Raw genomic sequence first — 16,571 nt, 5'->3', positions numbered from 1 at the left:
AATTAGTGAAGCATCAGTCCCGGATGAAATCAACAGGTGATAACACATTTGACAAAAAAAAGACAATGAAAACATCTATACAACCGCTTAAAAAGGTTAAAAAAAACACCAGTCGGGTTCATGCAACCATCAAAAACGAGGTGTGATGACGTCATGCAGGAAGTGCAGCCCCACCTGTATTGAGGGCAGAGGTGGGTCACCATAAAGTGTTGCTATTTGACTGCCTTGCTGACCACAGCGGTGGAACCGTCAGAAAGTGGAAGCAGAACTCTGACTTCCAACCTGGTATCGTGGGACACCAGGCAGTTCTAGTGGACCAAGTAATGTGGCCAGAGGGTGTTGGAAACGGATGATATTCATGTCACACTGATCTGCTGAACCAACAACAAACGCATGGATGTGAAATAATAGTTTATTCAGAGGAACATAACAGCACAGCAATGCTCATGCTAATTTAATTACAAGAGGATAATCTTCCACCGCAGGAGGAATGAGCAGGAGGTGGCACTGCAGAAGACAGTCCAAATTAGGCATTTCAACAGAAGACTGGAATGTTCAGCTGATCTGACTGGGACTCACCAAGGGTTCACTTGCCGGCGGGCTGCACGCTCTCAAACACACCTGCCTCCCTCATGGCGTTGAACTCTTTGACGGCGTCGTAGTTCTTGTAGAAGTCTGCGTACGCCTGCTTCCTGGGCTCTGTCACTGTGTACTAGACACACCAGACCACCACACACATCAAATCCATTGTTCCAAAACCAGTGTCCCTGATTTCAGAGTAGGGAGGGAGATTGTTCTCAACCCCAAAACAAAAGTCTCAGTCAAAGATCTTGCCATGAACTTTTATTCTGCTGGAATCCCACCCCTGAAGACACGACAGGGAAATGTTCCTGCTCCTCACCTATAAGTGGTGCAGTGTGAAAACCTCCACTCACCTTGAAGCCGAGAGCCACGAATAGCGACAGACCGAAGGCGATGGGCAGGTGAAACCTCAGACGCCTGGCCAGCAGCCCTCTCATGACTGGCTTTGGTAGAGACATGGTTACAGCTGCAGAGAAAACCATCCAGAGTGGCAAAGGTCATGAGGGTGGACTGCACAGCACCAACTGTAGATTCATCATTCTTCACTTTTGCATTAAGAAAAGGCTATACCACAATGTCAGTTGACTCATCAGCGCTCATTTTAAGATGAAAACATTCTCCTGCATTGACTATAAAAAGTACACCTACAATCACTCAGGTACACTACAGGAAGTGATTTTCGCAGAAAGACAAAGTGTCTGTGAGTTTGTATTTGGAAGCGTCAACACAGAACGCCACCTCCAACTGCACAGCTTCATCCACCTCATTAATCTGATGAGAGCCACACACTTGATGAAGACAAACTTAATTTAATGTGAACACATGGTTCTGGTTTGACAGATGAGTGTCAGTTGAAAGTACAACATTAACCGTCATGTCAAAGCAGCCAGACTAGCTGCGGGTTAGCCGAAGAGACCAACAGAGTAACCGTACATATCATAACAACATGCTACCACCTTCATCGGTCAAGCTCGCACCCCGGTGCTTCGATTGACCTTAACACAACTGCCAGAGACGGACATTTCTCAGCCTTTCCGGGTCACGCACACATTAAAACCTTCGTCATGATATGCACAGCACAAACCTTTAATGTGACGAATTCAGTTTACTATCCACCTTGTTATGACGCGGATATTAGCGGTTGTGTTCAATTAACGCAACCCAAGTCACGTATAAATCTATGAATCGCTCATCGCAGCAGACTTATATGCAATTATAATTAATGAACACGTTTAAAGTTCGTTTGGCGAGAGGAAATGTTTCACTAAACCAGTTATTATTACGCGAGCTACCAATGTTAGCATCATGCTAACAGCGAACACGACTTGGGACGCTCAAACTACAGGAGAAGGGAGAATTCAGACTGAACAAGAACATCGGTTTTTAAAAGTGGACCACAGAAATGTCAGGGTTCTATTCCTCGGGGCTAAAAAGGACAAAAGACAGGTTTCTTACCAGGTGGAGTCACGACCTTCACACACGGAACACTCGCTATGGCTGTGGTTCTGACAGGAAGCTGCGCTGATAGAGACACAATAAAGGCTTGCGCTGCCGCCTGCCGGTCGGGAGTGTCACGTCAGTCGTTCTTCGACGGAAAAGGTTCAGTTCTGATGACAAGCTGTGCTCGAATATAAACTCTCAAACCAACTTGTGACAAAACATTTAACCTTTAATACCAAAAAGTACACAGACATTCTCACACATGTGAACAGTCAATAAAATAGCTCCCGAACACCTTACAAACGTGTCCAAAGTGAGATGTTTTGAAAACACTGTATAATGAATTCCATTGGATGATATTTAGGCTTTACCTTTGAAGCCTTACAGTGCAATATCACCAAGTCAATGCTACCAAAACAATCCCATTATTGGCACATTGGATCTAGAAAATGCAACCACACGGCATCTGAACAGAAGGATGAAAAATGTACTAGAAGAAGTACAAGAACTTTACATAAATGTTTCAGTCCTGTAAAGCGTCATTGGATGCCTCAAAATACAGCAGACTTTTATTGGATTTTTTTAAGAAACCTGTTCCTTAGACATTATGTAGAATTACCAACAAGAACTATTTTAACAAATAACAACAAAATGATGAATGACAAGTGACAAAACCGCAAAACCATCACTCCGCCAACCTTTAGTCCAGCCTCACCAAGACTCTGTCAGTTTGAGACCCCTGTATTACTGTTTCATCAGTGTTTCGTTCAGTATTGTGTGGATGAAGCTAATGAAGAAAGTGCAGAATCATTTTTGTGACTCTTAGGGATGTTTTTCTTAGAAAAAAACACAAAGAGAACAGCATGAAAATGTAATCTAGTTACAGAGTATTGTTGGCAACAAACCAAAACTTCTTCATCAAATGACAAAGCTACACAAAAAAATGACATTTACAGGGACAGTTGATATAAAAAATCAGAGCTACTCTCTCAGATGAGCCTTGGACTAATATTTTTGCTAATATTATTACTAATATTTTTCACCTTGAATTTCATGAAGACCAGGAGTCGGGTTTCTTCGCTGACAGGTGTTGCATCTGTGAACTCATTATACCACTGTACACATTCCCGTCTGAAGAACTTCCATCATGGTTCTGTGTCTCCATGTGGAGGTCTGACATCTACACGTCAATGTCTGCTGCCACCCGGTCCTCCTGTGCGGTCAGAAGTCATGCGGCCGAACCATCATGGTGGTCGCCCGTAGAGAGTAGCTGGGGCCGTGGAAATGATGCCACTTGATTCCGTTGAGCTTCCTGATGTTCTGGCCCAGTGAGTAGTACATCCCGTTGAGGTTGGAGAAACCACAAGCGTCAAACCACCAACCTGGCAGTTGACAACAAGCCAAAATTGAACGCCACAAACTTTCATGTTCGGTTGTGTTGCTTTATCAAGTTCTGCTCAACTCCAGGTCTGTCATGAAGCTAGTGAGCAACAGTGTGAACAATAGAACCGGCTTCACATCAGAAACTCAGCTGGGTGTTTCTTAGCTGCTTTTGTTTATGTTGTGTTCCAGTCGGTTTGCTTCCAACATCTCACCGCCACAGATGAAGTTGTTATTTCAGCTTCACGTTCACCTCCCTCTCTCTCTCCCTCTGGAGTCTTAATCGTTTGAACACACTCGCTGACTGATGACGACTGTTGGGGCTTTCTTTTACCAAGCGATTAAGTTAATCTGCAATCGCGACCCATCAACGGGAGAACTAGCAGTGTGTTTGTGTTGGCGCCTGGTGATAATGGCCACAGGCCGCCTTCACCCCTTTCAAATATTCAGAGCTCTGATCCGAGGACTCGCTCCGAGAATTTGCTGATCTTGCGTAAAGCAACGGCTGTCACCAGGATAAACCGTGAAGAGGTGCAGATCACAGTGGTTTGCTTGGACAACAGAAGCGACTTGTTAAAGAGCTTCCAGGGATCCCAGACATGAGGCTGTATCGCTGATCCTGAGACACCTTCAACAGAACCCTGCGATGACTCACCACAGCGCCAGATGACCCCATGCTCTCTGACGTCAGCCACCTCCAACTCTCCAGATAAGACCTCCTCTACGTGATACAATCTTGTCGTTTGACCTCTTGCCTCCTGATAGCACTTCTGAACTTGATTGACTGGAACTTAACCTGTGGTGTCGATTGACGCATCATCCCACCGCCACATTTGCGGGACCACCACAATGCCCTGTCATCCTACATCTCAGCAAAGATCCCTCCCCTCGCAAACCACCTTCTACCTTCAGGGACATTTCAGCTCAGGTGGTACTGGTTCTGCCGCTTCTTGGCACCACTATTGTGCAGTCCCTCACCTTCCTCTGGAGTTGGACCCGTGTAGCAACATTCAGTGGAGAGAAAGTGAGGGTTTTAGCAGAGCATTTACCTCCGGTCAGCATCATGGCGCACTTGCAATGGTCGCAGCTGTCGTTGTCTTGGTCCCGTGTGCTGAAGGCGCTCCCGTGCATGGTCAGGCTGCTCTGCCTTCCAGCCGTCCCGCTGTAACCTCTCAGGTACAACCTAAGTGAGAACACAGGAGCAAAGAGGGCAAAGAGTTTTGGGTCTGATTCCCTGTGGGTGGTGGCAGAATATGAACACAATGTTGTGCTTCAGTAGATCTTGACAGAATGCAATGAGTCAGAACATTCTTGGGTCAGAATGCTATCACCTCAGAAGGTTTTCATATCAAAAGGTAGTCATATCACCATGTTAGATCGTTCCTCCGGGTATCAATAATCTGACAAGTTCAGGTCCAAACCTGTTTGATGGGACAGGTGACTGAACAATGCATGGATGCTCTCAGGGTCGTGTCTTCACCTGTATTGCTGTCGCTCGCTGGCCAGAGTGAAACGCTCATACAGGGAGTGAGCTGAGTTCCCCTCCCAGTCTCGCATCTCCACCCTCAGAGAGTGCAGGCGCTCACTACTCATCAGGTACAGGGCTTCGTTCCCCAGCCAGTGTTCGCCCCACACATCTCCGAAGCCCTGCAAGACACAGATGACCTGGTCACCTCAGGTGTGTCAGAGCAGACCTCCAGCTCACCATCTTGTACTCCCTCCACGTCCTCTGGAAGTCCACACTGCCGTTGATTCTCCTCTGGAAGACTGTCCAGCCTCCGCCACTTGTCTCCATGTCGCAGTACACCTGAGTGACACCATCAGCATGAAGTTTTGTGATTGGCTCATCATCAGATGGTTTACCTGCACAGGTTCGGTCTGGTTGCTGATGTAGACGTGATACACACCGCTGCTGGACTGACCCGCTCTGTAGGCGTCTGCACAGTCTCTCCACAGGTGAGTCCTGGGGAAGGAGCCTACAAACACACACTGTGTGAGCATGTGTGGCGGTGTGTGTGCATGTGAATGTGCTTACTTGTTCCTCCAGTCACCATGTGGATGAGTGTGTGTACTGACTCCATTAGTTGTGTGTGTTGACTCTGCAGAATTGTGTTGTTTCTGCTGGCGACTGTCAACTGCTCCTCCAGAGACGTGATCGCCTCTATCTGAGCTCTAACCACTGCCTGTGGGACACATCGGCCTCCAAACATCAGCAACAGGAGCACAATAGGAGAACCAGGAGAAAGAAGAAACAACAGCATTGTCCATAAATCTACACAATAACACTTTGAACAGCACCATCTACAACAACAGTTACACCATCCACAGAAACAAAAGCAACAGGAACAACTCAAACACCAACAGCTCTCCTGGGGTTCCACCAGACTCAGCATCATGAGTCTCCAGGTAGAGGTTCTTCACCTGGAGCCGTCTCTTCTCCTGCCTGAGATCCTCCAGTGCACCTCTCTGCTGGGACTCCAATATCTTCACTTTGTCCTCCAGATGACTGTAGCACACATACTCAGAATCAGTCATTTAAAATGGTGTGGAGGACTTGGATCTTCTTGTCCTAACCTGTTCATCTCTTGCAGCCGGCTGATGTGGCTGTTCTGCAGCAGGAGTTCCTTCTCCAGCTTGTGGGTCAACAGAGAGTTCTCTAGAAGCTGGATCTCGATTCTCGATGTGTGATTCTGGACCTGCAGGACCTACATAGTCACTGTGATGTGGAGCTTCCAGCATGCAACCCTCAGAACAATCAAGAACTTCTGCATTTCCTGTCAGGAGATTTACATATTTTGAGTCAAATATGGAGCATGAAAGTGAGTCAGTTAAATAAGAACACCCTGGCTGAAGCTGCCCTGTAGACCTTATAGTTCAAATATGGATGATGGATTATAACCACCTCTATGAAGAGTGGAGATACTTTACAGAGATCATGAGGGCCTTCAGGACCTCCTGTGTGAGGTGGACGTCATTGTTCAAGAACATCTCTCACTTTTCCTTCCACCACATTGAGTTTGCGGGTCTGCTCAGCAGTGCGGGTGAGAAGACGTGTCCCAATCTCCAACATGGTTTCCGTTTGGTTCTGAACAGAGAGAGCGGGAATGTAGGCAGCTCCAGCACGGACACTTCTCTGGATGCTGCTCTCCAGCTGTGAGGAGGAGAAGAGAGAAGATCAGTTCGTTCACAGAACCTAAATAACATAGCTGGTGTGGAGGTCCGGTGTTCCGGTCTCTGGGAATGTCTACAATGCCAGCTTGCCCTCTGACAAACAAATAATCTGTCGGTCAGCTGGGTACCAGGATATCAGGGGCACTGGGAAGCTCAGTCGGATGACAAATATACCGCAGGACCAACAAACACTGAGTCCCACTGGGACGCTCCATTACCAGCGAGGCCGTTTGAAGGGACTGTGGAGGAAACTTCAGGCATCAGTGGCGAGAGCACATCTGTGGCACGTCACTAGAAGTTTCCACTTCTATAACCCTCATGACTGAAGTGACACAACAAACTGTTTGAAAACCGCTTGTTTAAAAGGGAAGCCATGACCGTAAATTGATGGGGTGAGGAGCAACGGGACTGGTGAGTTACATGCTGAAATGAAAATTTGAAATTTGAAATTATGAAAGTTAACTGCTTATGGTAGCCACAAAGAATCCAAGGGATCGACAGTCTGAAAAGAAACTGAAGAAATGTTGTCACATTCCAAGTCAGAACAAAGTATTCAAACAAAGAGTTTATCTCCTCATAATTTTGTCCGGACCTCTGCCACACATGAACGTGCTGAAGAGCTTCACACTCCTTCAGGACACTGCGTGCACTTGCACCAGCTGTCTCTGATGGTTATCTGGATCTTCAAGAATTCTTCTTCACACCACCGCTTGCGGCTGCTACATTCCAGCTCAGGCTTCACACATATAAAAACCTCTTTATCTCCGTCTGGAGAGAGTTGCAGTAAGTTCCTGGAGATCTTGGACTCACCCTTGTTTTCATTCCTCGCGCCTCATGTACGACACCGTCAGCACGACGATGGACAGCTGATTATAAAACAACAGAGCCATGGAAAACACTCGGCTGCCGATGAAGGATTCATGAGGAACCTGTGGAGCTTCGACCACAACTTTCTCTGCATGCCACAAGCAAAGGAACATGGTGGCCCTGACCTTGACTTCTGTGAGTAGACTTAGGAGAGTTAGGGTCACTGCCCTGTAATATTTAGACTCAGGAGTCAGCATTTGGAAGAGTCAGAGAAGATACTGAGGTTGTCAATGACTAGAGGAACAAGATCAGAAAAGACGATGATGATGGTGAAGGTCTTGACGATGGTGAAGATGATGGGTGTAGGTCTCCTGACCTGTCGTCCTCTCCTCACCCTTGAATCTGACAGTGTTCTCCTTCACCTCTCCCCTGATGTTTCACCCATGACACTGACTGATGGAGTCTGAGCCACCCGGAGCAACGCGGGTTATCTCTGATGAGGAGGTAGCCTGACCCGGCCCAGCTGATAAGAAACACTTGAAGATTAATCTCTCCTCCGCCTGGCCCAACCCTCCACCCAGCAGGATACAGCAGGGTCATTTGTTCCTTTTCTCTGTCGCGGAATTCAGTTTGTGAAGAAAAGCAAAATGAAGTACTGAAATAATCTGGTTCCCGAGGTCACATGGTCTGTGATTATCCACACTCTATATTCATGATCTGATAATTTCCAGAATATATAATATATAATATAATATATAATGCTTAATCTGCTTAATCTAGCCGTGACAATATGTTACTTAATATGAGCATCATATTATTAATGATTCTGGCAAATTTGTTTGAAAAAGTCACAGACGCCTGAGATTAGAGTGGAAGAAGAGCATCATAATCTTTGTTGGGGCCTTGTGAGAACATACTACAGACCCAGTGTTCTTGTTGTTGTTGGGAAATTGAATAAACTTCTGAAACATCAGAAGAGCGGAGGATGGAGGGCGCGTCAGGACGTGGTGCCGAGAAGCTTGCTGCTTCATGAGATGATAATCGGTGGTTTGTTTACCGGTTTGTGTCCTCACGCTGGTGGTCTGTTTGTTTGGCAGGAAGGATTCACTAGCTCACCTGCTCGGGAATCTGACACAGTTCACCGGTCTTCTGGGGAAGTCAGAGTCTTGCTTTGCAGGTCCACATATAGACGATGACTCAAAGCAAAGTCAGTTCAGTTCAAGTTCAGTCAAAACAGGTCACAGTTGACACAAGCAGTAGTCTGAGTAGAAGTACACTACACACACACACGACTGTTTCGCTATTGTTGTGAGGACCTTTCATTGCCATAACGCTTTCGGCAGCCTGTCACCCTTAACTTAACCATCCGAAACAAATAGCTAACCTTAACCAGGACTCTGAACCAAGCAGAGACTACTAACAGACTACTTCTACTGAGGTGTTAACCCGCTAAACCTTGTGAGGACAGGTCAAAATGTCCTCACAAGAAGAAGACGTGGTACTCTCAAGTCACTAGCTCACAAGCAGAACATGGCCACCGCCAGAGCACACACAGATATACAGTCATGTGTCCGATGTCAGTATATACGGGCCGAACACATGCAATGCCGCAGCTGATGACAACTCTGGACGAACTGCAGGAGTCTTCTGAACTGGACTCTGGTTCTGGATGTCGGCCTGATTTCATCAGTGCTGGATGCTTGTTGAGTGATTAAGTGTGTTTACGTGCGCTGGAGTGTGTAACAGCAGATCAGATGATTACAGCGACAATGTGTTTGTGTTTCTTATCTGAGAATCAGCTTCACTTTTATTAAGGCGACGTACAAGAAGTGTGATTGACAAAAATGGCTTCACAAACATACACACGCAGCCAAAACTGCTGTCAGAGCCTTGAATTTAAAATTGTCCCATCAATCTAAAATTTTAGGGAGAGAGAGAGAGTGCGTGTCTACCTTTTCTAGCTATACTTGTGGGGACAAATTCTTAAACCAAAATTTAACATCTAAAAATTCAAAATAACTTGGTCATTATAACGACAACTCTTGCTGCCTTTTTGGCTGTTAGCCATTTGTTTTCGATGACAGAACAAATAGCCATTTGAGTTGGACAGCAAGTTTGAGTTGGACAGTTGGACAGCAGACACAGAGGTGAACTGTTGTCCACCTGACAGCTGAGGCGACACATGAGACAGGTGAGATTCTGACCTTCTGCAGCCACTGTGTGTTGTTCTCCATGGTGACCTGCAGATGCTGCAGCTTCTGTGAAGACCAGTCTCCATCAGCAGGGGGTGGTAAGTCTCTCTGGACCACAGCGGTCCTGTCATGACCATTGGTGTGCAGGTTCGATCCCTGACAGGCGTCCAGCTCTGGCAGCACAAAGGTGTAGCTGCAGTGACCACGTTGGACCCTCTTCCTCCGCTTCTCAAATCCTCCTCGCCTCCTTCCTGCTTCTGTGCTGGTGACACCTGCTGCCTCTGAGAGGAAAGTCCCAAGCAGGAGCAGCCAAAAACACATGAGCTCTGACAACCTCATGGTGCCCAACAAGTCACTGAGGATAAAACCTCTGGATGAAAGGCTAGACTGAAGACAGACTGGCTCTGTTATCGTTCCTCATGATCCCAGACTTGCTGCTGTGTTCTGGCCCACTGAGACTTCTCCACAAGACATGAATCTGTGTCTAGGTTTGTGAAGGTTCGACAGAGCTCTGGTGAGTGACCGAGGAGGGACCAAGTCCTGCTGAGTGTGAAAGTCCGTCTCTGTTCAGAAGAAGAAGTGGCTTCTTATCTGTAGAGGAGGAGGAGACAGAGTCTGGGGAGGGTGGGGGGGCATGGGCCAGTGGGACGTCTGAGGAGCTTTAGAAGGAGAAGGAAAAGAAAGACTAACGCAAAGGTCAACGATTTAAAACAAACTGAATTCAGTCTGGAAGACTGGAACAGATTCATCGGGAAGTGAGAGCTGCAGACACTGACTCACTGAGCCTTCACGTCATTACCTCCAGCAGCAGATGGCTGCAGCCGAGTTCCCATGACATGATGTTCTTCTCTCTTTGATTTCCAATGAATTCTGTAATTTCTTTCAGACTGATGACGCAGTTCCTGCAGTTAGTTCTTCATTTACTGCGCCTTCTCTTCCCTGACTGAATACAATGGCCCAATGTCTTCAGTGTGTGGTAGCAGCTGAGTGAGGAAGAGAGTTATCTGACACCATGTGGATGCACATGCTCATCTTCATCACCACCTGGATACCAGGTAAATATTAATCCTCACTTATATCTTATCATCATCATGCGATTGAGAATATGTTCTACTGTTGACTGACAATCCATGTTGATTCTTTGCGACAACAGCTTGGTGGTTCTAAGACCGAACTCATTTACTAACATATCACATATAAGGGTAGAGGATAATTGAACAGTAGAAGCCATGAATGAAACAAGGAACTTGTCTCTTCTCTGAAGCAGAATTTCAGCAGTGCAGAGATAAACAAGACGGTGGTGTCCTGATAAGTCACCCATCCATTTGGGAGATGAGCCTCGGGCAGGTTTTATCGCCCAAATGTTTGGTTTGTAATGTCCGACTCCTCCGGGTTCAGCTTGTCTCACTCGTTGTGTGTTTCACTTGTGCTCAGAGTCAGAGACTTCAAGCAGGTGGTCTCACCATGGAAGAGTGCAATCAGTATAACTTAGGAGGGTTCTTCTCTCTGGTCCACAGAAGGATCTACAGCCGAGTATCTGAAGGTGAGTCCTTCAGACTGGCTGGAGTTCTCGTGCGATGACCAGGAGCAGGGCCATCACATGAGGTGCGACGTATACGTCAGGTGTAGTGGGACTCCCAGACAAGAGGACTGCTTGCCCTGCAACAGCACTATCTGCATCAACATCGGCTCTACAAGAAGAAATGACACACCTGAGGTAGACTCCGAGTCTGGGGAGGATGTCAGACACATTACTGTGCAGGACCCAGTGGAGATGCACATCAAAGATCCTGGCTGCGAGGACGGTCAGTCACGGATTCATCAGTCCTAGTCTTGAAGCCTCAGTCAACGTTTTGTGTCTGTGATGTCAGATGTTCTACTTAACAGTTCTCCTGCTGTCAGGAAATGGCAGGAGACAGTGAACGTGGCTAGCTAGCGCTGGTGATGGTGAAGTGGTTGCACTGATGGTGACGGTTCTCTTCGCCGCAGAGATCCTGACATTCATGGTGATGGTGACTGGTGGAGGATCCTTCTCACACTCGTTTGTGTTCAAATCCAAGACATACGTGGAGAAGTTCCTCTGCAAAGGCAGAGATGGAGTGAGCTGTCGCTTCCCATACCACGGAAAGCACCTCTTCCTTCACAACAATATCAGTAGCAGCAACATCAGCTTGCATATGAGAGAGGTGAACAAGGAAGACAACGGTATCTACTGGTATGGAGTTAAGGGAGCCAGCCACCCTCAGGACTGGTTCTTCTTCCTGAGAGTTGTCCTAGTCGTCGGTGAGTGTTCACTCATCTGATCATTATTCCTGGATTCCCTCTGGTAACTCACATCTAACCTTCCGCTGTAAATATTCTTCTCTCAGTTCCATCACCGCCAACTCAACTTCCAACAGTTGTTACAAGTAAGAACCCTGATGTGTCCAATGAATCTCCTGCAGGCTTGATCACCAACACAGTCACATCTGTGTTGGTGACTGATGGAGGTGCTTCTGCGGCAGAGACCATAAGAAGTGAGGTTCTAAAGACAATAGAATCTCCTCACACTCTTCAATCACAAAGTTCTGGACTGAGTGCTGCTCTCTGTTTGCAGCCGTGCTGATGATCTGTGGCCTGGTATTGTCCGTCATCATGCTGCTGCTGGTCTCACTGCTTGTCGACAAAGGTGAATCTATCTCAACACCCCGATCACAACTTTCTGCTTCAACATGAAACGAATTAATTGCCGAATGGGATCTCCATCCGGAGTGGACTGAGTTGCACTGCTGACTCAGCAACATCATGATTTAGGAGCGTTGACGACTGGTGAGGTTTGAGTATGGTTTGTGGCCTGGAGATGGAGTTGAACCCTCTGACAATGAGGATGTTCACCTGACATGTGTTTTTCCTCCGCAGGTCACATGACCGCTTTTGACATCACTGGCAGTAAAAGTATAGCAGTCAAAACAAAGATTTTATTTGCTCTTTCTTCTTCTGCAGTGTGTTCACAGAAGCACAGATGTGGAGAGGATGACAAGGATGTTGGCGTCAACAAGACCAACGTGGTGAGTCTGGCTGAGAAGAATGAAAATTGACTTTTGATCACAACTTTGTTGTTGCTAAAGATTAAATTCCAAAAATGTTTCAGAGTTGTGAAAAAAAGGTTTTGTGTCACAAATACCATATAACTATAAATACCATCAACGGCACCACCCACTTTAGCAGCAAAATGTTCTGATGATTTCTCTGAGGAGCAGAACTGATTGCTCGAGACTTGAAAGTTGAAAAAAATGAAAAATGAAAAATGTGACGAAAAGCATGATGAAACCAAAAATGTGATCTACAGAACCATTTTTTTTCACTGACTTCTGTTGCAAGAGTTTTAGTCAATGAAATGGTCTGTCCAAAAAAACATACTGTAAGGTAACATCCTCCAGAAGAAGGTCTGTGGTAAATATAAAAGAAAAAAATAATTCTAATATTCTACATTATCATCAAGATTGTTTTATAATTCACATTGTAATGTGTATGACTGCTCATCAAAAAGCTGTAGAAGCATTTTAAATAAGAAACAAAACAAGAAACCTATTCAGGTAACATAAACAACCACCAAGCAGCCTTCACAAATTACAAGTGATCCCATGTGACTGCTTGAACCCCTGGCCCGAATCAGCAACCCTTAGCTCTTCAGTCTTGCTCTTGCATGCAATCGCCTTCACCTTCTTCACCTTCTTCTTCCGCTTATCCGGGGTCGGGTCGCGGAGGCAGCATTTGGAGCAGGGAAGCCCAAACTTCCAGGTCCGCACAATCCTCCTCCAGCTCCTCCCGGGGGATCCCGAGGTGTTCCCGAGGCGCTGGGTCTTCCCTGGGGTCTCCTCCCGGTAGGACATGCCCGGAACACCTCCCCAGGGAAGCGTCCAGGCGGCATCTGGATCAGATGCCCGAGCCCCCTCAACTGGTTCCTCTCGAAGTGGATGAGCAGCGGCTCCACCCCGAGCTCCTCCCGGATGACCGAACTCCTCACCCTATCTCTAAGGGTGCGCCTAGCCACCCTGCGGAGGAAACTCATCTCAGCCGCTTGTATCCGCGATCTCATCCTTTCGGTCATGACCCAAAGCTCGTGACCATAGGTGAGGGTGGGAACGTAGATCGATTGGTAAATCGAGAGCTTCGTCTTGTGACTCAGCTCCCTCTTCACCACGACGGTCCGATACAGCGACCGCATCACTGCTGCCGCTGCACCAACCCGTCTATCAATCTCACGCTCCCCTTTTCCCTCACTCGAGAACCACACCCCGAGATACTTAAACTCCACCACTTGGGGCAAGAACTCTCCACCGACATGGAGAGAGCAAACCACCTTATTCCAGTCGAGAACCATGGCCTCAGACTTGGAGGTGCTGATCCTCATCCCGGCCGCTTCACTCTCGGCTGCAAACCGCCCCAGCGCATGCTGAAGGTCCCGCTCCGATGAGGCCAGCAGAACAACATCGTCCGCAAATAGCAGAGATGAAATTCTGTGGTTCCCAAACCGGATCCCCTTTGACGTCTGGCTGCGCCTAGAAATTCTGTCCATAAAAGTAATGAACAGAACTGGTGACAAAGGACAGCCCTGGCGGAGACCGACATGCACCGGGAACAAGTCTGATTTTTAGTGCTGGAAATGCGAACCATGCTCCTGCCCCGGTCATACAAGGAGCGGACAGCCCCTAGCAGAGGGCCCCGTACCCCATATTCCCGGAGCACCCCCCACAGGACATCGCGAGGGACACGGTCGAACGCCTTCTCCAAATCCACAAAGCACATGTGGACTGGTTGGGCGAACTCCCATGAACCTTCGAGCACCCGATGCAGGGTATAAAGCTGGTCCAATGTTCCACGACCGGGACGAAAACCACACTGTTCCTCCTGGATCTGAGGTTCGACTATTGGCCGAAGTCTCCTCTCTAGTACCCTGGAATAGACCTTTCCAGGGAGGCTGAGGAGTGTGATCCCCCTGTCGTTGGAACACACCCTCCGGTCCCCCTTCTTAAACAGGGGGACCACCACCCCGGTCTGCCAATCCAGAGGCACTGTCCTCGACTGCCACGCGATGTTGCAGAGACGTGTCATCCACGACAGCCCTACAACATCCAGGGATTTCAGATACTCAGGACGGATCTCATCCACTCCCGGGCCCTACCACCGAGGAGCTTACGAACAACCTCAGTGACTTCGGCCCGGGTGATGACAGAGTCGTCCTAGTCCTCAGTCCCCGCTTCCTGAAAGGAAGACGTGACGGCGGTATTGAGGAGACCCTCGAAGTATTCTTTCCACCGCCCGACAACATCAACCGTCGAGGTCAGCAGTCTCCCCCCGCGCACTGTAAACAGTCCTGGTGAGGCACTGCTTCCCCCTTCTGAGGCGACGGACGGTTTGCCAGAATTTCTTCGAGGCTGACCAATACTCCTCCTCCATGGCCTCTCTGAACTCCTCCCAGACCCGAGTTTTTGCCTCCAAGACTGCACGGGAAGCAGCACGCTTGGCCTGCCGGTACACGTCAGCTGCCTCAGGAGTCCCACAGGCCATCAAGACCCAATAGGACTCCTTCTCCAACCTGACGGCATCCCTTACTTTCGGTGTCCACCACCGGGTTTGGGGATTGCCGCCACGACAGGCACCGGAGACCTTGCGACCACAACTACGTGCAGTCGCACTGACAATGGAGGAGGAGAACATGGACCACTCAGATTCCATGTCACCTACCTCCCTCGGGATCTGGGAGAAACTCTCCCGGAGGTGGAAGTTAAAGACGCCACTGACAGCGGGTTCCGCCAGGCGTTCCCAGCAGACCCTCACAATACGTTTGGGCCTGCCCGGTCTGACCGGCTTCCTCCCCTGCCAGCGGATCACACCCACCACCAGGTGGTGATCGGTTGACAGCTCTGCCCCTCTTTTCACCCGAGTGTCCGAGACACGTGGCCGAAGGTCAGAAGACACGATCACAAAGTCTATCATAGACCTCCGGCCAAGGGTGTCCTGGTGCCATGAGCACTTATGGGCACCCTTGTGCTCAAACATGGTGTTCGTTATGGACAAACTGTGGGTGGCACAGAAATCCAGTAGTAGAACACCGCTCAGGTTCAGATCGGGTAGGCCGTTCTTCCCAATCACGCCTCTCCAAGTCTTGCTGTCATTGCCTACGTGGGCGTTGAAGTCTCCCAGTAGAACAATGGAGTCCCCGGTTGGGGCGCTGTCAAGTACCCCTCCCAGTGACTCCAAGAAAGCCGGGTAGTCTGCACTGCTGTTCGGCCCGTAAGCCGCGACCGCTGTGAGACACCTGTCCCCAACCCATAGGCGTAGGGACGCGACCCTCTCGTTCACCGGGGTAAACCACAACACGAAGCTGCAGAGCTGTGGGGCTATGAGCAAGCCTACGGCAGCCCGCCGCCTCTCCCCACAGACAACTCCAGAAAAGTAGAGGGTCCAGCCTTTCTCGAGGAGTTGGGTTCCAGAGCCCAGGCTGTGCGTGGAGGAGAGCCCGACTATATCTAGCCGGTACCTCTCAACCTCGTGCACAAGCTCAGGCTCTTTCCCCCCCAGCGAAGTGACATTCCATGTTCCAAGAGCCAGAGAATGTCCACACGAACCAGGTCGTCAGGTCCCCCGACCTCGACTGCCACCTAGTTCTCTTTGCACCCGACCCCTATGACTCCCTCTGTGGGTGGTGGGTCCGCAGGAGGGACGGCCCATGTCGTTCATTCGGGCTTGGCCCGGCCGGGCCCCATGGGCAGAGGCCCGGCCACCAGGCGCTCGCATTCGAGCCCCAACCCCAGGCCTGGCTCCAGTCATTGATGTTGTTGTTTTCATCGGGGCCTCTGAACTGCTCTTAGTCTGACACGTCACCTAGGACCTGTTTGCCATGGGAGACCCTACCACCCCCGACAACATAGCTCCTAGGATCATTCAAGGTACACAAACTCCCCCACCACGATAAGGTTGCAGTTCCAGGGGTAGTGCATGCAATCACATGAAGTT

General features: G+C 48.7%; 2 protein-coding genes across 3 annotated transcripts; both read right to left on the bottom strand.

Moving 5' to 3' along the window:
• Positions 1-398: 398 nt before the first annotated feature.
• Positions 399-2,117, bottom strand: LOC128760895 (cytochrome c oxidase subunit 6C-1). The gene is made up of 4 exons (XM_053868620.1): positions 2,038-2,117; positions 936-1,048; positions 580-712; positions 399-507 (listed from the first exon to the last, which is right to left on the bottom strand). The coding sequence occupies exons 2-3, from the start codon at positions 1,038-1,040 to the stop codon at positions 587-589; spliced, it is 231 nt and encodes a 76-aa protein (XP_053724595.1). The 5' UTR covers positions 1,041-1,048; positions 2,038-2,117; the 3' UTR covers positions 399-507; positions 580-586.
• A 249-nt stretch (positions 2,118-2,366) lies between these two features.
• Positions 2,367-10,009, bottom strand: angpt4 (angiopoietin 4). 2 transcript variants are annotated; one of them, XM_053868163.1, is made up of 10 exons: positions 9,585-10,009; positions 6,398-6,553; positions 5,977-6,098; positions 5,814-5,908; positions 5,438-5,665; positions 5,266-5,378; positions 5,108-5,209; positions 4,883-5,049; positions 4,452-4,585; positions 2,367-3,404 (listed from the first exon to the last, which is right to left on the bottom strand). In XM_053868163.1, the coding sequence occupies exons 1-10, from the start codon at positions 9,909-9,911 to the stop codon at positions 3,244-3,246; spliced, it is 1,605 nt and encodes a 534-aa protein (XP_053724138.1). In that variant the 5' UTR covers positions 9,912-10,009; the 3' UTR covers positions 2,367-3,243. The 2 variants fall into 2 exon arrangements, with proteins under 2 accessions (XP_053724138.1, XP_053724137.1); XM_053868162.1 differs by having other exon boundaries at positions 5,438-5,585; positions 5,824-5,908.
• Between the last annotated feature and the right edge of the window lie 6,562 nt (positions 10,010-16,571).

This window comes from Synchiropus splendidus, chromosome 6, assembly GCF_027744825.2.
Source record: "Synchiropus splendidus isolate RoL2022-P1 chromosome 6, RoL_Sspl_1.0, whole genome shotgun sequence".
In the NCBI taxonomy this organism is placed as follows: domain Eukaryota; kingdom Metazoa; phylum Chordata; class Actinopteri; order Syngnathiformes; family Callionymidae; genus Synchiropus; species Synchiropus splendidus.
This window is presented reverse-complemented; position numbering and strand designations above follow the sequence as displayed.